Below are 20928 nucleotides of genomic sequence, written 5' to 3'. Positions count from 1 at the left end.
TGAAGACTATCCAAGGATTTTATAAGCTTTTAGATTTCTATTATATCTAATGGTTCATATAATCCATGTTTATAACTAGTCTAGGATTAAGAGTGTACTCTCTAGATAAACCTTAATCCTCTCCCTCTAGCATTTACAAGTAATCTAAGATTCCCAGCAAAAGTCCTTGATTGAAAGAAAGAACAACTTTTCATAGAATTCCATCCTCCATGGCTATGTAGGAAATCTAACTTAAGAAATTGAATCACATTCTTGGTATCACATGTTTTGCTTGTAAGTATGTATTATAGGTATAAAAGATCATGGCTTAGTACAAAGAAGACACTTCAAGGAATCCTTCCAAGGTCTGTTAAGGAACATCTCCAGGTATGTCTTAAACTATACACCTTACAAAATTCTCTTAAAAGTATGTTCATCTTATTTTTGTAATTTGCATCACATTACTAACATCGTTATGTCTAGTTATCTTGAATCATAATGATTCTTGTTTTGGGTGGTCCATCACTTGATAAATCTACCCTCCTTACATCCTTAATTGTTCTTATAAAACCCTAGGCAAGTTCTTTGGAAAACCCTAACCTAAGGGTATGATTATGTTAATGTCTGAAACCCTAAAACTGCTTGGGATTATTAAGAAATACTATTTGAAGTTTTTGTTGATGATGTCATGTTTGGGGTTTTGGTATGATCATGGAAACCCTAACTTGTTAGGGTTGAATGATAATGTCTAAAATCCTGAACCTTTGAAGTATTGGTAATTTAGGGTTTGCTATGTTCTTATATTGAAACCCTAGCTCATTAGGGTTTGGTGGAATGTGTAAGCAAGACCCTTATAATGTCTTAGAAATGATTTCCTTGGAATGTGTGTGTTTGTCTGATCAAACCATAATCTAATCAAGTTTGTTATGTGTCTAACTCTTATTGATTTTTGTGAAGTTGGGTTTGACTAACACATGATATGAAATGCCAATGCATGGTGATGAAGTCCTAGATGTATGAGTTGACCTGTTTTCCTAAGGTTTGGAACTAAGCGCTAGTCGAAGTTTGTTTCTCTAGGATGATAGTATTTGTGCATTCTAGGGTTTTGAAGTTAAACCTTAATAGAAGTAAAATCTCTGGTATATGATGACAATTTGATAATTTGAGATTTGTGTAAGGTTTTGCAATCTGAGTCTTAGTTATGAGTGATGTTTAATTGTTCAAGAAAATCTAGGGTTTCCAACAAACCCTAGTGGAAGCTAGTCATGTTATTGATTGGGCTGTGATTGATTTTGAGTGTTAGAGATCATGTATGAAATCTAGGGTTTACATGAAATCCTAGTGAGAAGTCTAACATATGAATTCTGAAAGTTACCTTGTAGATATATTTTTTTTTGAATTATTTCTAGGGTTTTCTATATGATGTAGTAGGGTATGTCATACCATTGGTATAAACATTGAAACCGTAGATAGTTGTTATAAAAGCCTTGATGAAATAATCTAGGGTTTATGACAAAGTCCCTAACAAAATATTGAAGAGTATATATCTCTTGTTTAGGTATCTGATATATATAAAGTTGAAATGCTTCCGTGATTCTGATATGGCTAACTTCATGCTTCTATAGATTTGGTTGTACTTGCTATCTAAGTTGTGCAGGTACATAATCTTCAAGATGGTGAAGATGATCGCAAGTAAAGTTGATGTGAATGATGATGATAATGATAACTCTGATGAGATGAATGGAAGCCACGAAAGATTCTCCGATGTCGAAAAGAAGAAGCTTATTTCCCTGGGTTAAGAGGGAACCCAAATAGAAGAGATCTTCCTTAGTTTAAGATGGAGCTTGGATAGAGAAAATCTCCCTCGTTGTTAGGGAGAGCATAGCTTTGATTGGAGAATGAATTTTGAAGGATGTGTTGTTGTATGAAAAGGAAAGATTTGGTTGATAGGCATACCGTGTTGAGAAGCAACATCAGGAAAACCCTGAAGGTTTGTGTTTATTTATGAATATGTGAAAGTATATTATTGATTGGGGTTGTGTTTGTACAAGTAAATCTTTTGAAGGTTTTGATAGCATGCTGGCTACCGATCAGTTTGCTCAGGAGAGATTTGTTGTCCTTGATTTGTTGGATCAAGGAGTGTTGAGGCTTTGTGAGTGAAGCATTGCCTGGGAAAACATCTAGTCGACACTTTGTGTTGTTGTCTAGGTCCCGAAGATGGAAAGGTTGTGTTGGTTATAGAGCTCTAATTTTCAGATACAAACATGAATCACTGGGTTGATGGTTAACAAGTAACCCTAATGGTACCTATAGAGGCTGAAAGCTGGAGTACATCTTAGTCCCACCCAGATAGATTGCCCTGGTCAGGAATCTAGTCCATGGCATTGTGATGCCTAAACTTCTTCATAGATGATGTGTTTTGAGATCTTCCATGTACCTTTATGATTATATGTAAATATGAATACCTCCCTAATTAAAAGGGAGTGTTGAAGAATGTAACTAGGTTTAGTCTTCATAATTGTACTTGAATTCAAAATGTAATATATATTTGTCGAAAGAAAGCAAAGAAAGAATTTTATTATTATTGACTTGTTAAAGCATGGGTTTCATGCTTGGGTCAATGTTATAGGTCATGCCTCCATTGTAGGCTCTAGCTTATTGTCAAAGTCATTTTTTGTTTGAAGACTCCTCCATCCATCAAGTCTCCTTGTTGTCAAAGAACTCATCATCAAGTCAGCTTCCCTCAATAATCTCATGTCGGCCTAATACAGCAACACACCTCTTCATATATTCATGTCAGCTCATTTCAAGATGGCAACAACGATATATACAAGGATAAGGACTTTGCATATCCATCACTGAAAGTTCGAACAAGGCATTTCATAGACAAGTTTTATGTGTCTTTGCAGGAGCTCAGATAGGGTACAGAGACTACAATTCGGTGCTATGATAATGACAGTTCGGATAAGAATAATTTGGTGCTATTGCAGTTCGGATCTCAGTGAAGGTATTACAGATATGTGGATTATAGTGAAGTGATAAACTCACATTACAATGGCCACAGAACTCGCATTACAGGGGAGACCTTCGGTGATATATCACAGCGAGAGATTTTGCTAATATCACAGTGACCGATGCCGAATAATCACAGTAATGCTCAGTGTGGAGTATTACTAGAGCACAGTCCTCGCTAGGAGGGAGTGTGGATTTGGGGTAGCATCGGATGTGCTCTAGCCATGAAAATTGGTGGAGAGGCTAAAGCACATGAGATCTCCAAGACCTAGAAATGGTTTGGGGCCTGGGCAGATTCTAACCGGTTTGGGAGATATTAAAATAATTAATATTTTTAATGGAGTTCCTAAGTCTAAACTTAGGAAAAATAAAATATTAATGGGTATTAATATAAAACTGGGTTAGAAGGTTCCAAAAGTCATGGATCAAGCCAAATCTAATCTTAGCCATTGATTAGAGATTTAATCTCAGCCGTTGATGGACCAACGAGACAAGCATAAGAGGAGGCTTGAAGGTCAGTTGGAGAATACACCAGAGTGATCAGTCATTCATTTTGTTAGAGGGAGATTGCTAAGCAAAGTTGAATCAGTGATCAGCAACGAGGGGCAGTGAGTACGAGGCAGAGAGGCAGGGACAATACTAGGAGACCAGCACAGAAGCAGAGAGAGCGAGAGCAACAGTCAGTCCAGGCTACGCAAAGCCCAACAGAGGCAGCGCAGAGCCCAGAGAGACTGCGTCATCCACGCAGAGGGCAGAGAGAGTGACGCAGAGGCTCCCAGAGGCTGCGCAGTGCCTCAGAGGGCTGATGCGAAGGGTCGTGGAGCTGACACAGGTCAGTAGGAGGCTGACGCAGTGGCCAGAAGGGCTAGCGTTGAGCTTCAATTGTGCCAGAGAGGGTTTCATGGGACAGGTTTTCTGAATACCTGTTTCCGAATATAGAGGTATTGCTGCCGTATATTTTTCTCTGTCGGGTGAGCCGATTTAGGCACCCAGTTGTACTTAGATAAACTGCATAATAATATAACCCTCTGAATAGCTGCACTGGTTTTCCCGCATTGGGTTTTTCTGGGGACATTGGTCCAAAAATAATGGTGTCACTTATGTGCTTGTTTTCTTTCAGTTGATGATTTGTAGATGTTGATACTGTACTTGTGTTTATTTTCAGTATTTACATGGTAAATAACTTGTTAAGTAATTAAACAAGTAGGTGAAATAAACCAAATAGTACAGGAAGAATTTCTAATGGGTTAGACTTAGAAATTTCAACATGGTATCAGAGCGTGGTTGCAGATCACAGGAAAACTGAAGGCATCAGCTGAGCAAAGCATTTGCAGCAGATTCAGCTATCCCGAGTGACAGAGCTGATCCTTGCAGAAGGCGACAGAGGAAGGAGTGACGCAGAGGGACTGCGTCATCATTCTGGGCCAGAGAAAGGCAACGCAGAGGCTAAGGGAGGCAGAATCAGGCTCACGCAGAGCCACGCAGAGGCCAGGAGGGCGAACGCTGATGGCTGGGGGAGTTGATTTGCTGGTGTCGGGATTGCACAGATCCAAGTGGCTCAATCCTTCAGTTGCTAGGGTATAGGAGGTTGTGGGTAATTTGCGGAGCAAAGCTGTGGGGTACTATGGTCAGAACAGTACCTAAGAGGGCAAGACCAAGGGGGAGGGAGTTGTTGCCGAGGCGGATTTCTAGCCAAGGAATCTGGATCAGTTGTGCAGTTGCACAGACGATCGGAGTGGGACAACTTGACGTTGGCAAAGGTATTTCCAGAAGAGAAATCGAGACTCAGAGCGAGTTGAACCGAGAACTTCTAGATGGGAAGTTGAGAGACTAAGCAGGAGTCGAAGAAAGGACTTCCAGGAGGGAAGTAGAGAGACTCAGAGGAGTCGAAAGAAGAACAGCGAGATGGCCGTGAATGAGCTGAGAGATCAGGATTGGTTGGACAGAGCATCCAACTTTGTGGTCTGGAAGGCCAGGATCTTGTCCATTCTAGATAGACATCGCCTCAAGGGCTTCGTCTCGAGAGTGATAGCTATCCCAGTTGACTCGGTAGCTAATGAAAGGTACAAGGAGGCAATGGCTAAGGCTAAGTGCATCATCCTTGATGGGGTCAAGGATCATGTGGTACCACATATTGCCGAGAAGGAAACGGCAAAGGAGATGTGGGATGCCTTGAAGACATTGTACCAGCATACTTTCGTGCAGAGGAAGATGCTCTTGGAGAATCAGCTAAGGGCATACCAGATGCAGAAGGGAGAGCAAATAGATGTCTTCCTCGGTCGGTTGAAGGAGATCCATGACCAGCTAACTTCCATAGGGGCCACGCCGAATGAGGAATTGATGGTGAGGACCGCACTGAACGTAATTTCCGAGGATTGGGAGGTATTTGTCTAGATCATACTGGGCAGGACAAGTCTTCCAGATTGGGAAGAACTGTGGGCGACTCTTTGTCAAGAAGAGATCAAATGGCTGACCAAGGCGGGGAGTAGCGGAAAAGGGGTCTGGATCAAGAAGGAGGAAGAATAGGATGCAGCGCTAGCATCTGTGGGAGAGCAGGAGAAGAGGAAGAAGAAGGACCTCTCCAAGGTCAAGTGCTTCCATTGTGGGGCACTGGGTCATTTTGCGAACCAGTGTCCTAGGAAGAAGAGTAAGGGAGAGGCTTCGAACTCGAAGGCAGCGCCTGCAAAGGCGGAGAAGGAAGTCGAGGAGGAGGATGATTGTGCCATGAGTGCTCATTTGCCACTTGAGAGGAAGTGGCGAGACATCGAGCTGTAGTCAGGAGGACTACAGGTGATGAGGGGCAGGATCCTTGAGGTACCCAACCTCTTGGATTATACCTTGCTACGGGAGCCTCGAAGAGGAGTAGCGCAATTGGCGGATGTTGGTAGAAACGGATGTGGATGGAGCGGCAGAGAGTGCTACAATGCAGGAGTTCCAGGACAACACAAGGCTAGCAGGCTGCAACAGTGTGAGAGGCACGGGAGTGTTGCACCAGTGCAGGATGGCACAGAGAGGTGTGCAACGGTGCGAGATGCAGGGAGTTGTTGCAGCAGCGTAGAGGTCAGTAGAGGGAGCACTTGTTAGCGGCAGAGAGAGCTTCAGCATCGGGAGTGTTTCTAGCCTGACAGGGATGTCAGAAGTTGGGTGGATCAATTACTTACTTCTCAGTAACTGAGTTGCAGTGCAGTAGCAGTATGCAGTAGCACGATGCAGCATGATGAGAGGGGATGCAGTGTGGGAGGATGGACCAGCAGCAGCACAGATGCAGAGGGAGTTGTCGTACGGATGCAGCAATGGCAGTGGCAGGGGCATGGACAGCAGTACAGGATGCAGCAGTGCAGAGGATGTTGGGCGGGGAGGCCTAGCATCAGCAAAGGGACCGATGCCGGATAATCAGGGTAATGCTCAGTGTGGAGTATTACTAGAGCACAGTCCTCGCTAAGAAAGAGTGTTGATTTGGGGTAGCATCAGATGTGCTCTAGCCATGAAAATTGGTGGAGAGGCTAAAGCACATGAGATCTCCAAGACCCAGAAATGGTTTGGGCGGATTCTAACGAATTTGGGAGATATTAAAATAATTAATATTTTTAATGGAGTTCCTAAGTCTAAACTTAGGAAACATAAAACATTAATGGGTATAATATAAGACTGGGTTAGAAGGTTCCAAAAGTCATGGATCAAGCCAAATCTAATCTTAGTCGTTGATTAGAGATTTAATCTCGGTTGTTGATGGACCAACGAGAAAACTATAAGAGGAGGCTTGAGGGTCGGTTGGAGAATACACCAGAGTGATCAGTCATTCATTTTGCTAGAGCGGGGTTGCTAAGCAAAATTGAATCATTGATCAACAGCGAGGGGCAATGAGTACAAGGCAGAGAGGCATGGACAATACTGGGAGACCAACACAAATGCCGAGAGAGCGAGAGCAGCAGTCAGTCCAAGCTACGCAGAGCCCAGCAGAGGCAGTGCAGAGCCCAAAGAGACTCTGTGATCCACGCAGAGGGTAGAGGGAGTGACGCAAAGACTCCCAGAGGCTGCGCAGTGCCTCAGAGGACTGACGCAAAGGGTCCCGGGGCTAACGCGGGTCAGTAGGAGGCTGACGCAGTGGCCAAAAGGGCCAACGTTGAGCTTCAATTGTGCCGGAGAGGGTTTTGTGGGACAGGTTTTCTGAATACTTGTTTCCAGATGTAGAGGTATTGCTACCGTATATTTTTCTCTGTCGGGCGAGCCGAGTTAGGCACCCAGTTGTACTCAAACAAACTGCATAATAATATAACCCTCTGAATAGTTGCACCAGTTTCCTGCATTGGGTTTTTCCAGGGACATTGGTCCAAAAATAACGGTGTCATTTTTGTGCTTGTTTTCTTTCAGTTGATGATCTGTAGATGTTGATACTATACTTGTGTTTATTTTCAGTATTTACATGGTAAATAATAAATAACTTGTTAAGTAATTAAACAAGTAGGTGAAATAAACCAAATAATACAAGAAGAATTTCTAACAGGTTAGACTTAGAAATGTCAACAGATAAGCATGATGAAGAAAGTTATATGAATGATGATGGTCATGATAACTCTGATGAAAAGGATGGAAGCCATGAAAGATTCTTCGATGTCGTAGAAAAGAAGTTGATCTTCCTAGGTTAAGAAGGAGCTTGGGTATATTCCTTGTATAGGAATGATTAGATCCTCCCTGGTTAAGAGGGAGTGATGGATATGGTTCTCTACTTCATGTGTCATGCACTAGACTAGGACTACAAGCCGTAAGTCTTAGTGAAGGCCAAATGTGAGTGAAGGACACATCACTCTTGTCTTCATGGAAACAAGTCCCGAGTTGAGAGGGAGGGCATACTATAGTCATGATGGACACCTTGAAAGAAGAAATTGGAGAATGTATTTTGAGGGGCTGCTAAGATAAGAAAATCTAGATGTATGCAGAATATGTTGTTGCATGTGAAGTAGGAAAGGAAGATGTATGATTAAGGAATCTTCTGTCAAGATTCGTTTGAAATTCCTACTATGATTAAGAAGCAACATCAGTTGTCTGGAATACCTTGGAGGTTTGTGTTTACTTATGTACATTTGAAAGTTTGTTACTAATTGGGGTTGTGCTTGTACATGTAAATCTCTCAGAGGTTTGATAGCATGTTTTACATGCTTAGTGTTATCAATCAGTTTGATTGGGAGAAATTTGTTGTTACCGATCTATTTGATCGAGGAGGATTTGTTACCGATTGTAATAATCGAGAAAGTTGAGGCTTTGTCTGTGAGACACATTCCCTGTGAGGACATCTCGTTGGTCGACACTTTGTGTTGATGTCTAGTTCCCAAAGTAGGGAGGGTGGCGTTGGTCATGGAGCTCTGACCTCGGATAAGCACCTAGATCCCTAGGTTGATGGTTAGTAAGTAAGCCTGATGGTACCTAGAGAGGCTGAAAGCTTTAGTCCATCTTAGTCCCACCCAGATATATTGCCCTGGTCAAGAATCTAGTCTGTGGCATTGCGGTGCCTAAAGTGTTGAGAGACCTTGGATAGATTGCCCTGCTCAGGAATCAAGTCCATTCCATTGCAGTGCCTAAATTCTTCATGGTTCATGTGTTTTGAGATCTTCCTTGTACTTGTACTTATGAATACCTCCCTAGTTAAGAGGGAGTGTTGAAATATGTAACTAGGTTCGGTCTTCATAAATGTATTTGAGTCACAATGAAATGTATTTATCAAAAGAATGAAGAAAATATTTTTATTATTATTATTATGACTTATTAAAGCATGGGTTTCATGCTTGGGTCGTCTTGCTTTAGGTCAAAGTCCCCATTGAGGACTTCTAAGATTTATTTTGAGTCATTAGAGTCATTGTCCATTAAAAGAGACCCTTCTTGGGTTTTCGAATCATGTAAAAAGAATTATTTTTTAGTCAAAAATGAATTTTGTCACCTCCACACCAAGTCAGCCTCAAGAAAGGTAATTCGACCTCATTGGAAGGATATATATACAAGGCAGTTCGAATTCATTTGGAGCATCTCACACATAGTTCATATATGAAGTTGGAAGCTGAGAAAAGTGCGAAGGTGAAGAAGGAGGCTAAAAGGAGTGCAAGTTTGGTAAAAAAGGAAGGGAAAGACAAAATCGAAGCTTTGGGATCTCTCTCTCTCTCTCTTGTGTGGTTTAATTTAGGAGATTGAAGTATCCTTGTCAAAGTCGAAGTTGATGTTGTTGTTTGTTGATGCCGGAAGATACCAAGTCAAAGTTGCTAGAGTCGAAATGTTGTTGCTACTAGGTTGAAGGTTGGATCGAAGAAGGAAAGGATGGCCTGGTATGGAGGAGGTATGTGTCTAGGTTGAAGAGTCTCAAGAAAAACTATTGAAGGAAGATATTTTGACTGGGTTTTCCCTTAGATAGGGGTTTCCCTAGCAGAGTGCCTACTTCTTGTGTTTGATGTTTTTGTGATCTTCAAGCACACATAATTTGGTAATTGCTTCATGAAAGATAATATAACAAATAAGTAAAAGAAGCCAACATAATTTACAAGTAATTATCAAGAAAGAGAAATCTAACCCTAAGTCTACTAGCATTGATTTCTCAACAGGATCCACATCCTGAGTGTATAGATGTGAGGAGGGAGCAATTGTGGATGCATGCTTTACAAACTCATCCTTTGTTTCTCCACCCCTCTTGTGCGTCTTTTATTTCTTCTTCATTTTTCTTTGTATTATTGTTCATAGCTCAAGGATTAAAGCTTCCTTTGAATGATATAGCAGTTGTATCACCCCTTAATAATGAGTCAGTTTATTGCTCATTGGGGTTGGGATATGCAAGGGTTCCTTCTTTTGATGTAATGGAGTAACGTGTGCTCAGGAATCGAGTGAGGTGAGGTAGAGCTCGTGCTAGGCTTTTGGCCACGTGCTAATTTGTATGTCCCTGGCTATCTTTTGCATTTTGATATTCTTTTTTTTAATTTCTCTTTATAGCCATGATATGCTCTTTCTGTTTCTTTTAGCTGCATCAACCTCCTAGGGCAAAGTTTCCAAGCCCTGCCCAGGGATGTGAATGTATGGGTGCCAAATCCCAAAGAACCAATGGTCAATTGAACTCGAACAAAGGATGTGAGATAAAGGGCTTGTAATGTATAATTTGAAGTGTCAAATATGATATAGGGATAGATGGAACTACGCTATCTCAATCAGGGCTTCCCAAGCAGTGCTCCTCCTATACCCATTGGGCCATTAGGGGAGGTCCCACTAGACTATGATCGAAGATTAACTCCCCATTTAAGGTGAGAGCACATCCTTTTTCCAGATCTCTCCATAATCTATATCAAATGCCCAAAAACAAACAAGCCTAAGCACCCAATTGCAAAATGATTAAAGTACCTTTTGAGAGGAAGCCCACCTTCATCCATGCACTCATGCTTAATGGGTGAGAAGGATATGGCTGATGCAAGTGGCGTAGAGATAATGGCATATCATCAGCTAGTGGTGACTATCAAGGGGTTGTTGGTTGCATGGCTGACTAGCTGGCTGTCAAGAATAGGAGAAAAGTTTTCTCCTATGGTGTCACCCATTTTGGTGGGTAATGATGTCAATATTATCCAAGGTAATGGTGTCCACATTGTTGGGCCTCTCAAGCTCTTCACCCACAATCAGTAATTGTCGTAGACATAAATCACATCATTAAGGCATTGATGCTCTAACTTGTAAGAAAGTCATAATCAATTTAGTTAGTCTTGAGTGTCATAACAAACATTAGAAGTGAATCCCCAGATAATCTGAAAAAAGCACATAGAAATCAATCCCCACTCAACAAAAGTTTCTTTGATGGCAATGAAAATGATTATTTGCCCCTCATAAGATCAATGGTAGACAATGATAAACATCTTTGTTCTCAATCCACAACATCTACAAAGAAAAATGAGCCAAAATATCAAATTTTAGGGTTATAGAGGCATTTTTTCACAATCTCAGGAATTCCATCTCAATGTCCCTTTTCAGCCAAAAATCATGGTTTTTTTAAAACGATATACTGGTTCAGCTTGGACATCACACAAAAATTGCCACATCAGCGATAAATCAGGAATGTTTGCAACATTGATTCAAAGTATGCAATTTATTTCCGCATTCCTACGCTACGCATTCCAACTAAACAGCAGAAGTAATTCACAAATCACCATCTTCTATTATGTATGACTAAGGATCTCTGCAAAAATTGGGACTACAGTTAGAAGAAATGGTTTATGATGCACACCTGAGGAAGGTCCTTTCTCATCATTTCTGCAAACATAGTCCCATTGTTGCCCTCATTTATATAGTCAAGCTCTTCAAAAAAACGGGCTGCCCATTCATCTACGAGTCCGACAACATCAATTGATATCTGTGAAATGATGACAAACAAAAGCTGCTGAATCAGTACATGCATTGTCTGTAAAATTTAGGCCATTTTTTAATTTTATAAAATCCAACAGTTCAGTTAATAATTCAAAATGCATATAAAGAAAAAAGAAAAGAAAAAAATATTGCACCATTTCTAACATAAAATTAGCTTTCTTAATGAAAAATAACTTGGATCAGAAAAAAAACCAATGTTTATTTACTTGTGGAAACTTGCGAAGAGCCAACCCTAACTTGCGAATAATGAATAAATCAACAGTAACTGTTTCAAGAACAAAAGGACGTTGCACTTTAACTGCCACCACATCACCATTTTCTCGTAAAATACCCTTGTATACCTGTCCTAAAGATGCTACATTACAAAACATATTCGTTAGTAATGCCCCAAAGAATTATAACCCTAAAAGTAACAAGAAAGCAAGTTGAGATAGGTATCACTTCATTATCAACCATTTGGCAAATCATTTGCAAAAGTAATTAATGGTAGTATAATTCAAGAAACCTTACACCATTCATACTTATCACACATATAATGTAATGCCAGGTTTCAAAAAGAATTAGTTGGATGAGATCTAACGTATAGCACCACTGGGTTCGTATTACAATACCAGCAGCAATTGGAGATGGTGAAAGCTCTGAATATATTTCTGTCAAAGGCTGGCCTAACTCCTCTTCGAGTAGGGCCATAGCCATATCATCTGGAAATGAAGGCACCTTCAATTCCAGTAAATAAAGATTCAGTTAATCAAGTGATTGAAACTGCAGGCAAATCCTTACTCTTCCAGAATCTGAATTATCAACCGATAATAATAAATACATTTACCCTTGCAAACAACTGAAATCAAAATATTCAATTTACAGTTATGCAGTTAATTATAATTAAAAGAGATTTTCGAGGCATTCAAAGGAATCACTGACAATCTTAAGTCAATGCACTACATGTCAAAATAAATACAAAGAGTGGATATCCAACTGAAATATTTTAGCAGATCAATAATATACAAATATTCATTCCTAGAGAGTTGACCGGCATGGATCTTCCACTCTAATCCTATTAAGAGATTATAAAATAGACTTTCTCACTGAAATCGACAGATCATAGCTTGGAAGAAGTTCATGATCATCCACGGAAAATCCCCATACCCCTAGAAAGTCATGATACACCCAAAATATACATGAAAATAATAATTTTAAAATGTCAACATTGTTGGAGCAAATATTATAATAGTCATATTTAGTACTTGTAAATTTTTTTAAGATGTGTACTTTTGTCTTACTGCCGCTTTATGTAGCAAAGTTATAATAATAAGGTTATTATATAATTATGAGTTATGCCATAGATAATATCATGTGATTAATAGGAAGTTATTGGGCATCACATAACTCAGCATAACATGCATCCCTCTTTTATACTATGAATTATGACATTATATCATTTGAATAAAGATCATCAATCTCTCGTATTCACTCTCTTTTATGCTTTGTATTATCTTCCATAGTATCTACGTAAATTTCTAACATGGTATCAAAGCCACAGAGGAAATAGTCTGGTGAAGCGTGATGAAGAAGAATCCGAGGACTCAGAGGAATAATGAAGCACAAAACGAATCCATGTAGCCATTATGAGCAAATCTAAGCAAGGAAAGGAGATAAGTGATGCTATGCAAATTGTGAGGCAGGGTGACCAATAGATAAGTTTATTTTAAGAGGTAGAATTCATTATTCATACATTCTCTAAAGTTCATCATTCAGGAAAGTTGAAAATTTTATTTTTAGAAAGAAAGAAATGGTAGTTGATTGAGAGACATTGCGGAGAGAGAAGGAACGAGACAAGTAGAAGGCTGATTAAAGTTTTAGGCTGATTAAAGTTTTAGGCAATGAACAATAGAATTTCTTCCAACATAGGTGCAAGAAGTGTGCCAAACAGTCAAACCTTGTGCATGTAGGACTTGTTGAGTAGGAAAGCAATTGATGCAGAGCAAAGTGGACACATGCCAAGCATGTTAGACATGAAGATGCAACAATAAGCATAGGCCCAAAACAAGTCACGTGCCAAACATGCATGAACCAAAGTACAACCACAAAAAAGACCAGAAAATAAGCATGGGAGCAGGGCATAGTTAGGCCTAAAAACATACGCAAGTCCAAGGTGCAAACAAGCACAAAAATAATACATGTGAGACATGAATAAAATCTCACACAGATGCAACAATAAAATAGTCGTTGGAGGCTGTAAAGTAGGTTGTAGGAACATGCATAGAGGTGTGTGTCACCCCTTAGTTTCACTTCAAAGTACCTCATTTTATTCGTCAGACACGTTCTAGTAGATGATTAGATATTGTGCCTATCTTGAGATGATGTCAAACCCCAAAGTTTTGGATTAGATATGCCATCACAATGACTTGTATTATCTATCACAATCAGTCAAAAACGTGACCATTTTATATTATATATTGTACTAGACCATGCTTGGTGATCTATGAAAGGTGTTTTTATAATGGAGGTAGTTGCTCAAGACCCTTAATGGTTTGTACTCTAAGTCAATATTTCTAGATAGTCCTTGCCCTTATGGCTCATATTAACCATGTCATGGAGGTCATTATGGCCAAGGTGGGTGCACGAGAGTTTTGAAGTGGATCTATTAGGACATGTGACTTTGGGACCCTTAGGTTTTTTCAGTTTACCCTTATGTAAAAGTGTTGCTCATGTATTGCAAAGGTTGTTGATTCTGTTGAAGAGGATGTTGATGCCTTTAGTTTGGAATTTCTTCTAGGTGAATCTAGTTCACTGGGCTTGCCAGATGTTGTCCAATTGTCATTCATTTCCTTAGCATTTGCTAGGGCCTCAGCTATATTGTGTGGTTTGTATTGGCTTTTTTAACTACTATTAGTATTTGAGTAGCTCAGACAGGTTTTATAGTCTCTATTGGTGTCTAAGAGGCAAAGGAACACAGGAGGATAATTATCTCCAAGACATGTTACCTACTACACCCATAGGCAAAAAAAATTCTCCTAGATGGTCCTCAGCCGACAGCGCCTTGCAGCCACCAGATAGCTCGATGTGCCACTATCTCTGCCACCTGAGCCAGTCATGTGGTCCCTAGCCCATCTGTTATGATCGTATGTTTGAAGGTGGGCCTCTCGACCCCGAAGGAATGGCTTTCCATTGTGTAGTTAGGTAATTTTGTTTACTAATCATGGACACTTTTGGGCATCGGTTGGTGGCGGGATTCGGCGGAAAGAATGGGTTTGATTTGTACTCGTCTCCTCTATCCAATTTGATGGTTAGCCTAGTATCCTAGTCCCGTGGGATCTCTTTTATTGGCTACTAGCTTTAGGTGTGGCACTACATGGGAACCCCGATTTTGGTTGCGTGGTCCCTTATGGGTGTAGTAGGTTGCAGCGTAATTTGGCCACTCTCAACAAGAAAAGTACCATAAAATTCAAAAGATGGTTGGGGCATACACATTTAGCACTTGGGAAAAAGTCAAGCATGAGCTCTACCCCTTTCATGATGGCCATCACCCTGGTTCCTACAGTCCCTCATATTGACCCCTTTCATCATTAATGAACACATTATTGTCCCAACCCCTAGTGGGCGATAAACTGCCCCACCTTAAAAGGGGTATCCACTACTATATCTTACTCATCATGATCCCATCCCCTCAAGCCCCGAGCAGTTATAAAAGAAAAATCAATAAAAGGAAAAAGGCATATGAAGAAGGGTGGAAAAACAAAGGTCAAGGTAACTCATGTACCATGATTGCTCCCTCCTACATTCATACACCCAAGTGTGGGCTTCCCTATTATGGCTACCCTTGTACTGTGGCATGTGGCTTGGAGCCTTCCCCTGATGCCCCATTCCATTCCATCATTATATCACATGCCACCTACCACTTGATGGATGTACCATGGACATGTCACCCCCTTTAGAGGTAGAAACCACTTAATAGGGTCCTTGGTTAACCCCCTTATTGAGCTTGGAGACACCTGTACATGCTAAAGCCCACTATGGAAGGGCATGCCACTATGAAGTGTCCACTTGATTCCATGATTTGTAAGCTCTTTTACTCGATTACTCTAATGATTTGTTGTACTGGAAGGCGAGGGGACGCATTGGATCTTATACAAGATTGCAAGTGGGTCTCCATTTGGGGTTTGGTCTCCCTATACGGGGTCCAAGCCCTCCAGAGGGTCATATTGGCACTTGTAGGGTGAGCGTTGAGAGCCATGGGCCTCCACCATAGCAGAGAGCAGATTGCCACTTCATGGATCCCTGAACACCATTCATTGATTGCTCGTGTTCCACCTTTTGGATGAGGATGATGTACCTAGAACACCATGCCCAGCCGGCCTCACACTTGCACCACACACTTGGAAGATGTTCCAGGGCCCAAATGAGGATGTCTCTCACCATGGGAGACAGAGGGAGGACTTATGTCATCATTCTAGCCCTTACATATGATATATAGGCATTATCAATCCACTTGGAGACCCATTAGGATGTCATTGTGCCCCCTCACCCACTTTGGGACAACACATTTGATTTGTTTGGATATCATGGGGCCACCCCCTTGATCACTATGTTTGGAGCCTATTCTCTCACCCTGGCACACTTTAGACTCCACTAGGCCTCTTCAATGGCCCGATGACTCATTGTATCTACTATTTTTCCTCTTGAGAGGTTTATCTTTGTATTATGGAGCTATCTTGGTGGGATTGTCACCAAGTTTTGTTATTCTTGCACATTATTTTATTATTAAGGGGCATTATTAGGCTAATAGGCTATTCGAACCCCCTTATGGATTGTATAAATAGATGAGAGGCTCATTCATTTCTCTCATCACATTTTTGGATTGGACTATCTCTTCTTGAAAATTTCGGCTAGCCTCTTTGATGGATGAATTGGAAGTCTAATGCATTTCAATGTTTGGAAAAGCTTATCTTTTGTCTTGGAGCTTCGATATTTTTGCACATTGATGATTGGAGGATTTTCGTTATACTTGTAAGTGTCATTTTCATGTTTTACTTTACATGTATTGTCACTTGTGTTATGTATGAATGTTTTCGCTCATGAAGTTGGTGTAGTCGCCTTTAAGAAATGTGAATTTGTCAAAACTCGTCTTTGTGAGGTCTTTTCATATGTTTCCCGTTAAAGTATGATGAATAAATGTCATGGGGGTATATGGTTTTCATTATTACCTTGATAAGTCATCAATTACAGCACCAACGAAGTATAAATTCTCCTAGTAACCTAGTTGTTGCTTCTTGTCCATGCGAAGTTGCTAGGAGACTCCTTTATTGGGTATAAATTATCTCTAAACATTGGATTACATTGACTCCATTCTCCCAATAGGCTAGGCACTGGTCTAGTCCGAGGTGATCAACAAACGAATATCTTTTTACACCTCCTTTTCCTCTTTCCTAAGCCCTAACCTAGAAGGCCATCTAGGGCATCACAAAAATTTCATTCTAGCCATCAATAATTGACGAAAATTGGTCTAGAGTTGCGCTGGTGAGTCCTCTAGAGGTCCTCCAAATTTGAGGCTATTCCAACATTGGAATCTCGAGATATCCCAAGCCCTAGCTCGAAAACCATTTCCTAGTTTTAATTTTGGTTAGAGACTTCATTAAGGATATTGCATCCACATTTCAAGAGAAATCTAATTCCTTTGATCCTCTTCTCCTCCCTAACTTCTTCAAGTCCATTAGTGTGTTGATCAACCTCAAGCCCTTAACCTTGTTTGGGCCCACTAGGGCTTCCTTGTGGTCCCGCAACCTTGTAACTTCAATTCCACAGGGACCACTTAGAAACCATATCTTCCTAGGATTCTTAGGTTTAGGGCACCTCATATATCAAGAAAATACCTCTCAACCCTAGGTCTAGGCATCCTCTTAGCCCTTCTAAGAGAGCCAATCACCTTGCTTTCAAAGCAAGTAAACCAATTATCTGAGCCTCTCTTGTGAATAGGCTTTAGGAATCACTCCACATCCTATCATTGATCTATCTATCCTCATGATTCCTCTCATATCGGGACTCCTCCCATCAGTGAAAGTCCGTAAAAAGCAGCGAGCTTTAGCTGAGGTGATAGTGGGCTATTGCTCCATTGTTGCCACTTGACCTAGTAGTTTCTCTATAGGATCCCCTCCTAGGACCCCCGCTAGTTTGAGCGATAACAAGACTCAGAAAAGTTACCAAGGAAAATGCCTTAATTAGATTAATTAGCCAATTATTAAATATTTTCCTAAGTCTAACTTAGCAAAACTAGTTAATTAAATCATATTAATTGAGGTAAATCGATTTTAAACTAGAGACTTCTGGAAAAGTCACTTGATGGGGTCAAAATGATCTTAGCCATCGATTGGAATTAGATCATAGTCGTTGATTCATCAACGAAAGATTATAAGAGAAAATCGATGGGTCACTTGGAAACATCACAAGGAGTTCACCCAGTTGCAAAGATAGCAAAGGTATAGTTTGAGCGAGGGAAACACCGGTAGAAGGGTTTTAGCAAAGAAAATTGGGGAGAAAATTTCCAAGGGAATTTTCCCAGTGATTTCCAGTTTATAATGAGAGGAAGAAGGTCGATTTCATCTACAGAAGAAGAGGCCAAATTTAGCATGTGAATAGTCAATTTTCCAGTTCCTGTGACTAAGAGGCTCATTTTAGTTGCCAGTTGTCGAAGAAGCTAATGCTCGGACGCAGTGCGAGTAGGTCATGTTGACCACTGGAGTGGCACCTGATGATTATCTGAAGACTCCATGCCCAAGGATGTACTAAAGGATGCTTGTACCATCAGTCATCATCATATTACCAGAGTTTTTAAACTCTACTTCTTCTTCTTATCATTTTCTTCTTTAGTCCTCAAATTTTGCAGCCCTACAGGGATATTGTATAAATGTCACTAGCATGATGAATAAAGCCATGTAACAGGCCTAGGGTGTTGGGACTCGATCAGCAAGTGAGTACACCTTGGAGTGTTTTTTTACTTGGTTAATTATTCCTGCTTTTCAGCAGCGAATAATTTTCTAGGTTTTTTCAGTAACTCCATTACCCCAAAGCCGAGGTGACGGCTTAAAGGTTGAGCCCCTAATGCATCTTAGTGTTTAGAGTCAATGTATATTACCATGCTAGGTCATCTTTGAAATTTCACGGAATTTGACTAGGTCTAAGTAGGATTTTTTAATAATTAAAAATTTCCCGCAAAACGAGATTTTTTAATTAATTTCTATGTAATGATGTAAATAAGTGGCCTTAGGAAATGTCTAGGGCGTGTGACCACTCGAAATTTATCCTCAGAGGCCCAATGTTATCCTAAGACCCACTTTAAGGATCAAAAATGGACGTATAGTCCCTCAAAAGCCAATTCTTCTAATTTCAGTGGCGAAAATGAGGAAAAAAATTCAAAAAAAGGAATAATTGGAAAAATTTAGAAATTTTTCCAAAGTCAAAATAAGTCAATATTTTACAAGGCAAATTCAAATGAAGGTCAAAGATGATGTGGCAACCATGTGGGGCTCACCACATGAACCACAACTCAAAGTCAAAGCAGGTCAAAAGGTGGTCAAAAGGTGGTCAAAAGGCAGTCAAAATGGTCCAAAGTTAAAGTTATGAAATATTACGTATGGCCAATGTTTAAGTTGAAATATAGTGCAAGGCATATTATAAAGTTTAAGCTTTAATAAAGTGAGTGGGGAATGGACCCACCTCACCTCTCCATGGTATACACATATTATGAAGATTTATGCACATGCCACTAAAGAATTCAAAGCAAAGGGAAAAGAAGGTTCCACGCAGCAAGGGAAACTCCAACGCAGCAACATGATATTACACAGCAGATTTTTGAGAAGATATTTACGCTGCCAATCAAGGAGACAACTCCACGTATGGGCAGATTAGGTACACGTTGGCAGTCAAAGATCAACGCTACAACAAGGGAAATCAACGCATGGTTCAGATTTTGTGATGGCAGATCTGATTGCTATTATTTTGGGAGTATATCTCCACACAACTTCACATCCTTTACACTTGTACGCACAGTACCTACCTTAGCCTCTACGTAACAGCTAGTTCAGACTACACGCAGATTTGGAAGGGGTTGTGTTATTTCAGTTAGTGGGGGACATGTGTCAGAGTTTGTCCCCCCACAAAATCAGTCAAGAGATACATGTTGCTAAGTTCATACGCAGAGGCAGCTTGACATCATATTTTGTGGGGATTGCATTGGAGTTTACAGCAGTTAACTAAGGAGTTGTCTCCCCATTCCACCAACATTCATACACATGGCAGCAGTGAGGATGTATGCACAGGCCAGCAGAAGGTATTCACAGCAGTTTGATTTCCACACTTCACAGTCACATTGCCACTTAGAGCTTGGCTCTCTCTACTTTGGAATTGGCTCCAATGCCATTTGTCATTGTCATTCTTCTATGGGCTCTCATATTGTATCATGTTATGAGCTATTGGGCTTGAGGAAACTCTGTTTGTTTGTACTTGCATATTTTTAATATAATCAAGACTTTGGGGATACATGGCTTATGTTCTCTTAGCGCTATGAGGTGATTTCTTTTCATGCTATTGCTTTTATGTTCATTTCTTTTTGCATGTTGAATGAGTAATAGATTATATTTTGCCATATTATTTGGATTGGTGTGTGCAAATTATCTTGCATACCAACTAATTTAGAGTAATATTCTAGGAAAAGGTTTTCTAAGTCATTTTCGGAAGAATGCTTGGTTATCCTACTTATTATATTGCTCTAATCCATGTATGAACTAATATTTCTTTCAAATGTGTAGGAAAGATTTTCATTTTGTGTGGAAGAATCCATCCAGAAGTGGGGGAAATCTTCACGAGATCAACAAACTCTTGGAGCCATAGCAATCCAAGACTTTGCCATCGTCCACTCCAAAGTCTTCCATCCAACGAAGCAAGAGGGAGTTTCTTTACTCTATAGTTACTTGATCATCATTTAAATAATTATTTGATTCTAGCTTTTTCAAAGTCATATTTGTTATTCAAGAGCTATCATCAAAACTAGGCAAGTATGGGGGTTTACTCTCAATACTTGAGCTAGTATTTTTGTACATTAAATTTGTATTCTAGTTTGTTTGTTTTGATTAACTCTTGGTTTTCATTTTGCAGCCCATGAGCTTGAAGCATTGGACAACAAAGAGCTTTGAGGAGAGACATTGAGAAACTACTTACTTGTGTGCATGCAAGACCCCCTCACCCATTTCAAGGATTGATTTTTCAAGGGAAACCGTGAGCACTCAAGGGAGGTCGTAAGCATTTTGAGGGAAGCTGCAAGTTCATTTAGGCCGTGGGCCTTATTGAGCTTTGCAACTATCTTTTGAAGGGTCTTTTGAGCCTTGTAGCTTGTTGTTGTATATTTTTGAGAGAGAGTCTAGCCTTGTTAAATTTCTGCACTTTGTAAAGATCTCTCTCATATTGTGGGCAGCCCTTTAGAGGCATTTTAACCCATCTCAAGCGCTAATAAAATAAAATTTATGTTTTGAAGGAGCTTGGGATTTTTCCAATGGCATCCCCCTTCCT

General features: G+C 40.2%; 1 protein-coding gene across 3 annotated transcripts in view; it reads right to left on the bottom strand.

Annotated features, from left to right (window-relative positions):
* The window catches only part of LOC149187038 (Protein kinase superfamily protein), a 409207-nt gene that overhangs the window by 300286 nt on the left and 87993 nt on the right, over positions 1-20928 (bottom strand). For all 3 annotated transcript variants that reach the window (XM_089411266.1, XM_089411265.1, XM_089411264.1), the window contains exons 5-7: positions 11982-12087; positions 11577-11725; positions 11231-11356 (exon numbers count right to left, since the gene is read on the bottom strand). In XM_089411266.1, the coding sequence (XP_089267392.1) occupies positions 11231-11356; positions 11577-11725; positions 11982-12087 (381 nt within the window). The remainder of the gene's footprint in view (positions 1-11230; positions 11357-11576; positions 11726-11981; positions 12088-20928) is intronic.

Source organism: Pinus tabuliformis, chromosome 3_1 (assembly GCF_031772625.1).
Source record: "Pinus tabuliformis cultivar Carrire ecotype Pingquan chromosome 3_1, CPIR1, whole genome shotgun sequence".
Lineage (NCBI taxonomy): Eukaryota > Viridiplantae > Streptophyta > Pinopsida > Pinales > Pinaceae > Pinus > Pinus tabuliformis.
This window is presented reverse-complemented; position numbering and strand designations above follow the sequence as displayed.